Source organism: Asterias amurensis, chromosome 11, assembly GCF_032118995.1.
Source record: "Asterias amurensis chromosome 11, ASM3211899v1".
Classification (NCBI taxonomy): Eukaryota; Metazoa; Echinodermata; class Asteroidea; order Forcipulatida; family Asteriidae; genus Asterias; species Asterias amurensis.
Window position 1 is genome coordinate 2,583,035 of NC_092658.1, and position 12,355 is coordinate 2,595,389.

The following is a 12,355-nucleotide window of genomic DNA, read 5'->3' on the forward strand; positions in this document are numbered from 1 at the left end:
GAATTGGATTTTGTTAACCAAACAGTTGCTGGCAGTGTAAGCACTTTATGTAATCCACCATATACATAAACTGACAAACCTGTAGAAGTTTGAGATCCATTGGTCATCTGGGGCACAAGAGAATAGTGAAAAAACGATAACACATTTTTTTATGGCATCGATGCAAAAAGAAAAATGAATAAACAATCACTGAGTGATAAACTCCATGCACGAAATAAGATTATTTATTTCTCAACAAATAATTTATGACATTTCAGACAATAATATTTCATGGGATGCTTTCTACTATCATCATCATTAGACTGTAAGTTTTATGTTAATTTGTGATCTTCATGATTTTTGTTTCTTACCAATTCTGTAACGCTCCTTTAAATATAATTATGTTTCCAGATATTGATGAGTGTGCGAGTAGTCCATGTTTAAACACTGCAACATGCGTTTCCCAACTCAACATGTATACATGTATGTGTCAAAGAGGCTGGCAGGGTACCAATTGCAATGAGGGTGAGTTTACTTTATACCATTATCTTGTTAGTAACGTCATATTTAAGGTAGCTTTTTACATTTTTGGTGGATTATTAAGTTTGGTCTTTTAACTGTATTTGTATAAGACTTGTAGAACTCCAATCTGAAGCTGAAGGAAAAACTGTGTTGTCTCTTACAAAAATCACAAATGCAAAACAGTTATTATGGTTAGCTGTTTCGACCCGAGCAGAGTCTTTCTTGAAGGCTTTATTTTCAGCCTTCAAGAAAGTATCTGTGAGGGTTGAATCATCTGACCATTTACTATTTTTTGCATTTATACCATAGATCCTCTCGGTTGGTAAGACGTTTTCAACAGCTATTGTTCCGTCTTTTTAAAACATCTGCAGTTGAATCACATGACATGCATGATGATGAATGTGCACTAACTTGTATCAAGTTGTTATTGCCTTCACAACAATAGAAATAGTTTTAATTACCTGATATAACATTCACGTTGTTTTGCAAATAAACCTTATTTTGAATTCCAGTTATAGAACTTACTTAATTTTACTGGTAAACAACTGTCTGATTTATTGCAAATAATTTGTAAATAACTGATGCTAAACTGATTTTGTATGAGTCATTTTGAAAACCTACTTCTTGTATTTTGTCAGATTCCAATGAATGTGAGAGCAACCCATGCCAGAATGGAGGGACATGTTCCAATGGTCAGAATCAGTATACATGCCAGTGTCAACCGGGCTGGACTGGGGTCAACTGCAACTCAAGTAAGCAAAATCTACCATCAGCATCTTGTGTATTTCATAACAAACGGTTACAAACGTTTTTCATAGACTAACTCGCCCAATCCATGGAAAAATGTCCCTTTAAATACTTTGAAGGCTTTTCCTGTTTTCTCAACAAGTTGAAATGTTTTATTTTGTTTTACAAATCTTTGGTATTCTTACAAATCAGCATTACATTAAAAAAAAATCTGTGACCCATACTTAATAGGGTCTAGGTACTTTTTTGTAGGTCAAGAAAACACAATGTCCACAGATTACACTTAACTTACACAGTTTTAAGCTTCCCTTAAAATATTACTTACTGAGGTGCTGTAGCATATGAGAATTGAGTAAATTAATGTCATGAAAAACATTTTTGTCTGAGTGATCATGAGACAAAGACTATTTTAACATGTAAAAACGTATTTTCATGACAATGTTTTACTAATTTCTCAAAAACTACAGCACCTCAGCAACTTATATTTTAAATTACGCTAAGTATAGCATAATTTTGTTTATTGACAAGACTAGAATTAATGTTGTGGCATTTCTAATTGATTCAGATATAAATGAGTGTGCAAGTGGACCATGTCAGAATGCTGGAACCTGTTTGGATCTACTGAATTTCTACCAATGTAATTGCCCAAGTGGGTTCCAGGGTAGAGACTGTGAAATAGGTGAGACCAGTATAATCAACTATTTTATCTAATTATTATTATTATCAGTTGATTTACCCTGACAAATACAAGTACGTCAAAAAGCACAGTAAATGTTAAACGAAAAGCAACGATCCAATCAAAATCATAATGAACACAATAATTATTAAAGCGAAAAGCACAACAGTTATTAAACAAAAATAACAGAATTTGATCAAGAGGGTAACTAGATGGGCAAAATAATGAACTAATAGAAGAGGAGCATCGGGCATGGGGAATAAATCAACTGAGAGGGGAAACAACAGGACAGATCAACAAAGTTGTGGGTCAGAAACAACAAAAGTAAACTTGATTATTGGTGCTCGGAAGCATGTTGTCCTGCACAAAAGTAGCACTAGTCCAGAAGGTTAAAAGGTATATGTTTGGTAATCACTCAGTCCAGTGGGTTAAAAGGTATATGTTTGGTAATCACTCAGTCCAGAGGGTTAAAAGGTATATGTTTGGTAATCACTCAGTCCAGAGGGTTAAAAGGTATATGTTTGGTAATCACTCAGTCCAGAGACTAAAAGGTATATGTTTGGTAATCACTCAATCTAGAGGGTTAAAAGGTGTATGTTTGGTAATCACTCAGTCCAGAGGGGTAAAGGTATATGTTTGGTAATCACTCAATCAAGAGGGTTAAAAGGTATATGTTTGGTAATCACTCAATCAAGAGGGTTAAAAGGTATATGTTTGGTAATCACTCAATCAAGAGGGTTAAAAGGTATATGTTTGGTAATCACTCAATCCAGTGGGTTAAAAGGTATATGTTTGGTAATCACTCAGTCAAGAGGGTTAAAAGGTATATGTTTGGTAATCACTCAATCCAGTGGGTTAAAAGGTATATGTTTGGTAATCACTCAATCCAGAGGGTTAAAAGGTATATGTTTGGTAATCACTCAATCAAGAGGGTTAAAAGGTATATGTTTGGTAATCACTCAATCCAGTGGGTTAAAAGGTATATGTTTGGTAATCACTCAATCCAGAGGGTTAAAAGGTATATGTTTGGTAATCACTCAGTCAAGAGGGTTAAAAGGTATATGTTTGGTAATCACTCAATCCAGTGGGTTAAAAGGTATATGTTTGGTAATCACTCAATCCAGAGGGTTAAAAGGTATATGTTTGGTAATCACTCAGTCCAGAGGGTTAAAAGGTATATGTTTGGTAATCACTCAATCAAGAGGGTTAAAAGGTGTATGTTTGGTAATCACTCAATCAAGAGGGTTAAAAGGTATATGTTTGGTAATCACTCAATCAAGAGGGTTAAAAGGTATATGTTTGGTAATCACTCAATCAAGAGGGTTAAAAGGTGTATGTTTGGTAATCACTCAGTCCAGAGGGTTAAAAGGTATATGTTTGGTAATCACTCAATCCAGTGGGTTAAAAGGTATATGTTTGGTAATCACTCAGTCCAGAGGGTTAAAAGGTATATGTTTGGTAATCACTCAATCAAGAGGGTTAAAAGGTATATGTTTGGTAATCACTCAATCAAGAGGGTTAAAAGGTATATGTTTGGTAATCACTCAATCAAGAGGGTTAAAAGGTATATGTTTGGTAATCACTCAATCAAGAGGGTTAAAAGGTGTATGTTTGGTAATCACTCAATCAAGAGGGTTAAAAGGTATATGTTTGGTAATCACTCAATCAAGAGGGTTAAAAGGTATATGTTTGGTAATCACTCAATCAAGAGGGTTAAAAGGTGTATGTTTGGTAATCACTCAATCCAGTGGGTTAAAAGGTATATGTTTGGTAATCACTCAGTCCAGAGGGTTAAAAGGTATATGTTTGGTAATCACTCAGTCCAGAGGGTTAAAAGGTATATGTTTGGTGATCACTCAATCCAGTGGGTTAAAAGGTATATGTTTGGTAATCACTCAGTCCAGAGGGTTAAAAGGTATATGTTTGCTAATCACTCAATCCAGTGGGTTAAAAGGTATATGTTTGGTAATCACTCAGTCCAGAGGGGTAAAGGTATATGTTTGGTAATCACTCAGTCCAGAGGGTTAAAAGGTATATGTTTGGTAATCACTCAATCTAGAGGGTTAAAAGGTATATGTTTGGTAATCACTCAGTCCAGAGGGTTAAAAGGTATATGTTTGGCAATAAAAACTTTGGATATAGAAGCCTACAGCTGTTCAGACTTTTTATAGTCTGCGAGTTTGGCAAATTGAATTTTGAAACGCCGGGCATATCTTTGCTTTAAGGGTGCAAATAGGCAAACAAAAAATTTGTATTTTATTTGTTTTGTTTTTTTTCTTTTGAAAATTGTTTGAATTATAGTCATATGAAAACACTTGCAGTGACCCAAAATTTTGTTTTATCGAGTGAACAAAATAGACAAGGGAAATATAAGTTGTGTGTTGTTCACCTCCCGTGACGAAAATATTTCAGTCTTTTTCATTTGTTCAGAATCTCGTCCCTGTTTTACAAGGCTTAACAATGACCTTTTATCTCTCGAAGTATTCCCCTGTCATTTTATTTCATGTGATTTCTTGGTGTAGATTTTGATGAATGTAACAGCCAGCCCTGCCAGAATAACGCTCAGTGTTATAACCAACCGGGTCGGTTCCAGTGTGTTTGCCGAGCAGGATTCTATGGCGCAATGTGTGAAAACGGTAAGTTAATTGATAAATCGGGGACAACTTTCATGGCTCTTCTTAGCGCTTACAGAAGCAGGCAATTCTTCACCTACATCAAGCATATTTCACTGGCTAGGCTACAGACTCAAAAAGATGAAATAAACCTTTAAAAAACCACCTTGATAGCTTCTGTAATGTGAGTATTTCTCAACAGATAGAGCGTTTAAGACATCACATCACGTTGATTTAAAGGCTGATGATTCAGTTCTCTCTACTTTTTAATGTAATTTTATTTTTTAATTCTGGTTGTGAAGCCATGGGCTCTCAGAAAAGTGAACTTCATCTAAACCTGACCACCTGATCAAGACTCAAGGCTTTTACTCAAGACTCAAACCTGACCACTAAGTGCTATTTCTTGGAAGTGCTTGATTTTGAGTATTTTGTTCTCAAGTCGCCTTTGAATATTTTTCAGCTGGACTCGGCAAGGATAAAGTGCTGCGTGATGGCAATATGGAAGTTATCTGATATTAATTAGTGTTAATCTATACTATTAAAAGCGTAACCTGCGCCATCTTGGATTGAAAATTAGAAGGTCCAGTGGTATGGCATCCTTGTGGAATCCAACAAGGTTGTGTGTGTGGAATTCAATACGTTTGTGTGGTTTCAGACGTCGGGTTGCAAGTCTGCAAAACCCGGATCCAAACTCGCACTTACAAGTCATGTGATTGGAGGAAGTTTGGGTGGCGACCGTGCGACAACCACTGGTCGATGTTGTTACCAGACTTCCTAGAAATCTTTCTGACAGGCGACTCATTGGACAGTGTTTCGCAGATGGTGCTCCGGATTGGTTCATTCATTGCCCCTCGCCCGCCCACCCGCCATTTGATCCGCCCTTTTTGGTCAGGTTACTTTCGTGTTGTACAAAGCAGGGTTCTCCGGATTGGTTCATTCATTGCCACGCAGGGTTGAAAGGGTCGAAGAGGCTGGGTGCCAGGACAAAACTGAAACCAATCTCACGAACTTGCATTGAATGGGTGAAGTACCAGAGATTGAGGTTTCGCAGGCGACCATGTGTCAACCACTGGTCGACGTTGTTATCAGACTTCCTAGAAATCCTTCTGACAGATGACTCACTTGTTGAAAAGATAAAATGGAGAATATTTATGGAAAAGCATTCACTTCCAAACGGCATGAGAATTATCATGATGGACAAGGATGGGGTCAAACGGAATTTATATAATTTGGAAACATTGGGTAGGGCCGGCTATATGTTGGAAGGTGTCTAAGGGAACTTTACAATTAATAACATTTTGGGGTTGGGGGGGGGGCCTTACACAAAGAGCCATTCTGGTCAGTGTATTGTGAGTGGTGTGTTGTCTGGTTTTGAGACAGGCCACCTGTTGCTTGGTGAAGGAGGTCGCCGTTGGACCACTTTAGGTTGACAGTGGGTGGCGACCTCGGACTTACAAAAATCTCCATACTGAAATTGGGTTACACACCTATATTCCGACACCCCTATGTTCCGACACCCCTATGTTCCGACAACTCAGCCTATATTCCGACACCCCTATGTTCCGACACCCCTATATTCCGACACCCCTATATTCCGACACCCCTATGTTCCGACAACTGAACCTATATTCCGACACCCCTATGTTCCGACACCCCTATGTTCCGACACCCCTATGTTCCAACACCCCTATGTTCCGACAATATGTTCCGACAAGTTGTTCCCGCACATTATTACTCAGTTGATCAATAACAAAAACACAACTTGTATTTTGCCAGGTTTCCCAGTAATTTTCGACCGGGATTAGGTTTGAACATTCATAAAATGAATTTGTACTATTTTAAAAAGTGATGGAATCACGCATGCATTTCATTTTTTGTGTGGTTATACACATGAGTATGGCTCCCCGAGGTAGCTGGCAATAAAATACTCGGTACTTTGCTATTTAATAGATGTTAAATTTGCATCGGGGATAAAGAATATTAATTTTTGGTTTTTACCCATATACACCGTTGTGTGTAGCACTGAAAAAAATCACAGGCATTTTACTCCCACCCGAGTAAAATGCCTGTGATTTTTTTCACAGGACTCGGGAAAGTACTGAGTATACAGTGCTACACACATCGGTGTATATGGGTAAAAACCAAAAATTAATATACTTTGCTTATTGTTAGGTGCGTGTCCGTGTTGATAACATTTCATGAGCCTTCAATTAATAAAAATTCCAACCCTCTCCTGCGTTTATTGCGCCGATGTGTAATTTCTTTCCTTTGCCCCCCCCCCACAATTTTTTTTAAATAATAATAATAATCATAATAATTTGTTAACAATTAATAACAATAAATAATTCAGTCCTACCACCCCCTCCATTACTCAGTCCTCTTCTAAAGAAACCGAATATTTGTAATAGCAGAATCTTGTTATACAAATTAAACTCCTTTGTGGGACTACATAAAGATAGGTTACCGGTACGTTCATGAACTAAATTGCGAACATGTGTAGTTTCTTCAAGTCACACCGTTTTTCTTTTAAAAAAAATGGCTAACACAAAATATTTGTACAGGTTGTCGGAACATAGGGGTGTCGGAACATAGGGGTGTCGGAACATAGGGGTGTCGGAATATAGGTTGAGTTGTCTGAACATAGGGGTGTCGGAACATAGGGGTGTCGGAACATAGGGGTGTCGGAACATAGGGGTGTCGGAATATAGAGCAGTCACCCAGAAATTGCACTATTGATGCAAAACGTATCTTGCTGTTTTTAAACTATGGACACTATCTTTTGCCAGTAAACTCAAATGAGTACATGAATACCGTTTTAGAATACGGTCTGTTCATGGAGGTATAATGTTGCAGTTTCAGAGTTTAACCCATCACGGAAGTTTGTGAAACCATTCCTATCTCTATGGTGAAGCTTATACACAAACGTCAAAGGCTGTTTTGAAGCTGTAAAAAAAGAACTTTGCTTTGCATTTGGTCAAAGTTGTTAGGCAAAACGTCATTAAGTTTCCTTTTGAATAAGTCCATTCACAAAATTGGTTAGAGCAGTGTGTCAGTCAGATCTCAGAATGTACATTTTGCCAAATCCATTTTGTAGCCTAATTTAGCAATTGGCCCGTCGGGTTGGTTACTGATGGAGATAATATTAACAAAAGAGACCTCGTGCGGCTGAATGGGGTACATTTTTAGGAGTTTGTCTATTGACCCAAACTGGACGTAACAAACCCTAAAAATAACTTGACATGCTTTCTGAAAGTGAAATAAGTTAGAGAAAATTAAGGAGTGAGGACGAATTTATTGTTTTTATTTAGTTTGTACGATATAGGGTTCCAGAGATATGGGATGTATGGAGGTTTGTTCCTAGAGCAGCGTGAACATGAATGCGTTCAGAAATTGTGTCGTTTGACGTTAAAATTTCGCGAGATGCAATAAGCCCAAAGTGACAATAAAACAAAACCAGACCTGCCAAGTCTCACGCATTAGGCGTGAGACTCAGGCATTTGGGCTCTGTCTCACGCTCACACGCACATCAATCATTATTGGGGCGATATCGGAAAAAAAAGTTACGACACTTTTTTTGCAAATTTTGTACAGAGCGCAAATTTGCAGATTGCGCACGCTTTTGCTCATCCAGTAGGTTCAGCTAAAATTCGGCAGAGCGCAAAACGCTTATTGCGCACAAGTTTGTTCCGCTTCTTTTAGCAAATTCGTTGAAATGCGCTCCACTAGCGAAGACACAACAGGCAGAAGAAGTGAGCGATTGATTTTGGACATAATTTTTAGTCTATTTTTTTTAAGTTTGGAAGGAAATAATCTTACACAATCGAACCTCCACATTAACCATCAACATCTCCTGTGTACCTCAAGTGAGTTTTAATTATTCTGAGGAGGTTTTTGATGCATTTTGAAACACTTTTTTGTCCACAATTAAATTTCAGATTTTTTTATTTATTTATAAAAAAAAAAATAAAAAAAAAAAAAAAGGGTTGGGCGGCGATTTAAAATAAAATGGTCGCGATATGTTTCACGACATTGCATACGTGTGCGCACATATTCGCGAATTGTTTCACGACATTGCATACGTATGCGCACACGTTTGCGATATGCGATGTCACTTCAGGGCCACCATAGTATGGAGATTTTTGTAAGTCCGAGGTCGCCACCCACTGTCAACCTAAAGTGGTCCCACGGCGACCTCCTTCACCAAGCAGCAGGTGGCCTGTCTCAAACCAGACAACACACCACTCACAATACACTGACCAGAATGGCTCTTTGTAAGGCCCCCCCCCCTAACCCCAAAATGTTATTAATTGTTAAGTTCCCTTAGACACCTTCCAACCTATAGCCGGCCCTACCCAATGTTTCCAAATTATAAAGCTTCCGTTTGATCCCATCCTTGTCTATCATGATAATTCTCATGCCGTTTGGAAGTGAATGCTTTTTTATAAACATTCTCCATTTAATCTTTTCAACAAATGAGTCACCTGTCAGAAGGATTTTTAGGAAGTCTGATAACAACGTCGACCAGTGGTTGACACATGGTCGCCTGCGAAACATCAATCTACGGTACTTCATCCATTCAATGCAAATTCGTGAGATTGGTTTCGGTTTTGTCCTGGCACCCAGCCTCTTCGACCCTTTCGACCCTGCGCGGCAATGAATGAACCAATCCGGAGCACCATCTGCGAAACACTGTCCAATGAGTCGCCTGTCAGAAAGATTTCTAGGAAGTCTGGTAACAACATCGACCAGTGGTTGACGCACAGTCGCCGCCCAAACTTCCTCCAATCACATGACTTGTAAGTGCGAGTTTGTATCCGGGTTTTGCAGACTTGCAACTCGACGTCTAAAACCACACAAGCGTATTGAATTCCACAAGGATGCCATACCACTGGACCTTCTAATTTTCAATCCAAGATGGCGCAGGTTACGCTTTTAATAGTATAGATAATAACAACAAGCATTTATAGATAGATAGATAAGACTATTATTCCTCACTGGGGAAAGTAAAATGGCCTTGACAAAGAACTGTATGCAAATACAACACTAATACAACTATTCGGTAACTATACAATACAATTGTATAAACTAAAATAACATTAAAAACACAAACAGATTTTTTAAAAGTATAAACCCTACATAAAACAGCAAGAAGACATTTTGGTAGATAGGGATCGGATCCAGCCACACCACAGCTCATCGTTCTAATCACTCATTTGTACCAGTTGATAGCTGCCGGAACAAATGAGCTGCTGTATCGCTGTGTTCCGCTCCTACTTTGTAAAAAAACGTTAACTTCTGTAATTAGTCTGGAATTTTAAATAAAGCGCTCTAACCCTGGGTACCATACAGTAAGAGAATAAATAAAGTGCACTTTAATGGGAGAGACTGGTCCGTAGCAATCAAGCATTGAACAGGAAAGTTTTGAGATGTTTCTTGATAACTTTATGCGACTCAGCTGATCAAATTTAATGAGGGAGACGATTCGAGCAAAGGCATGTACATAAACCGCATGATCCCAAGCAGCAGAATGCACGTTTGGAACTGCCGAGAGTGTACTGCCAAGGTCTTTTAGTTTTTATTTCTAGAACAATCGCCCTTACTTATTTTATTTCACGAACATGATTTTACGCTCACCTATAACATTCAGACTCATGTACGTGACTGGCTCTACAAACAAATGAATCGCTTGTCGCACAGCCCACTTTCAAGTACAGAGCTGTTGAGTGATGGGAGGGTGAACAAAAAAGGTCTATATTTTCACATTTTCTTGAGTAAAAAAAATTGTTTTTCTCAATAAAGGTGAATAAAACATGTTGGTTTTGTTCATCCCTCAGACATCAATAGTTGATGTTTTTTATTAAATGGACTGTTTCCCCATCAGGGTTGTTTTCAGACACTTACGTAATCTGTTTTTCAAAAAGTCACAATTTTTGAGCCAAGCATCAAGTGTGTAAGATATACATGTCAAAATGTATGCTCTTTTCAGCCATGTATAAAACTCACTAAGTTAATTGTCCCCTTGTGACTCATTGTCACATAGCCCATCATATACATGTAAAGCGTTATCATCTATGTTTTTTTGTTGGTAGCTACTGATGAGTGCGCAAGTTCCCCATGTCAGAATGGAGCTTTCTGCGAGGACCAGACGAATGGCTACCGGTGTAATTGTGTTCCTGGCTATTCGGGTGACAACTGTCAAATAAGTGAGTATAGTTCTCTAAAATAAAACCATGCTCTTCAAAATTTGTAGCCGTCACCTTTAAGTGACTGTCCGGTCTTGTGATGATAGGCTGTGTCACTTTAAAAAAAAAAAAATGAGAAATAGATTTGAGAAAGGTTAAAGCTTTTACTATTTGAGGTTGCATGAACAAATACTGGCAAAGATGAGTGGCTGTCATTTAAAAACTAAATCTGAAGCATTGTTGGTGTCCTGACTTTATCTTATGTCCATTACATAAAAACAATTAAACATGTTTTGGTGCATATTTTGCAAATGCAAAAGTTTTTTGTTTTGAAATAGCATCACCTGTCAAAATGTGGCATGAACAAAAAGAAATTATAAAAAATGTGCTTTCAGCAAAAATCGACCCTTTCCAGTCTGTTTAAAAAATTCTGGGTCATTCTTGATTTGCTATTAATTTCCTTTTGTGTGTTTTGTTCAACTAGATATAAATGACTGTCAGCCAGGTTCCTGTGCCAACGGTGGAGTGTGTGTCGGCAATGTTAACTTCTTCACTTGTAACTGCCAGATTGGTTTTAATGGACCACTTTGTGAACAGAGTGAGTTGACTATTATTTCATCTTAAACTCCTTCAGTCTGACCTTATTTCAGTCAGCTACAAAACTCAGAAATTTACTCATCACATAACAAGCTTGTATTGTAGGCGGGTATGTTTCAGTAAATAACAAGAAACCACAAGAGAATTTTTAAATAAAACAAATTAACTGTTAACAATAAGGTCATACGTACTTAAATTATTCAAAAACCATTTACAATACTTAGCGACTGACTATAGCAATGATTTTTGATAAAAAGAGATTGACCTGTACTAATTTCATTAGGTATTATCACTTTGTTAATGTTTTTTTATTTTTGTGTATTGTTTGGAATGTCCTCCAAATTTCTATTTGTTTTCATTTATTTAACTATAATATCAAAGTTTGTTTGAAAGTAGACAGCTTTCCATTATATATAATGATAATAACCTAAGCATTTATATAGCTTTTTTACACAGAAAAGGTACCACAACGCTTTACAACAATAATTTTACAGCATTCAACAATTAATAGTTCTGTTAGTTAATTCATTTGTTATCCCTACTTGATTTGTGTTTTAGATGTTAATGATTGTGTGAGTATACCTTGTCAGAATAACGCAGTCTGCATCGATCAAACCAATGGTTATTCTTGTCAGTGTCAGCCAGGATTTGTTGGAGTCAACTGCCAGCAAGGTACGTCAAGTTTTAGTTTTGAAAAAAACAGTTTAATGACCTGGGCCCAATTTCATGGAGGTGCCAAAGCAGAAACATTTGCACACATGTATCTGCTTAGCGAAAATAAGCAGGATACCAGTTACAAATTGTACATGTGACATTGCCGATTGGCTGGTAACCTTTTCGAGTAAGCATCATTTTGATGTGGCTAGCTACTTTTATGAAATGGGGCCCAGGTGTAAGTTTTAGTGTTCCTGTCTTATGGTATGTGATATGGAGATACACCGATTTCTTGAGCCAGTCTGTCAGGTGTGGTTTGCCATAACGCCATGTTGAATCTCAAGTCATGGATATATACGTGCAGCGTATTTAAAATAAATACCTTG

At 37.6% G+C, this 12,355-nt stretch overlaps 1 protein-coding gene across 1 annotated transcript in view; it reads left to right on the plus strand.

Annotated features, from left to right (window-relative positions):
• LOC139943822 (uncharacterized) overlaps positions 1-12,355 on the plus strand; it is a 56,830-nt gene that overhangs the window by 30,807 nt on the left and 13,668 nt on the right. Inside the window, exons 25-31 of the mRNA XM_071940651.1 lie at positions 391-504; positions 1,140-1,253; positions 1,814-1,927; positions 4,447-4,560; positions 10,626-10,739; positions 11,203-11,316; positions 11,874-11,987. Coding sequence (XP_071796752.1) covers positions 391-504; positions 1,140-1,253; positions 1,814-1,927; positions 4,447-4,560; positions 10,626-10,739; positions 11,203-11,316; positions 11,874-11,987 — 798 coding nt within the window. The remainder of the gene's footprint in view (positions 1-390; positions 505-1,139; positions 1,254-1,813; positions 1,928-4,446; positions 4,561-10,625; positions 10,740-11,202; positions 11,317-11,873; positions 11,988-12,355) is intronic.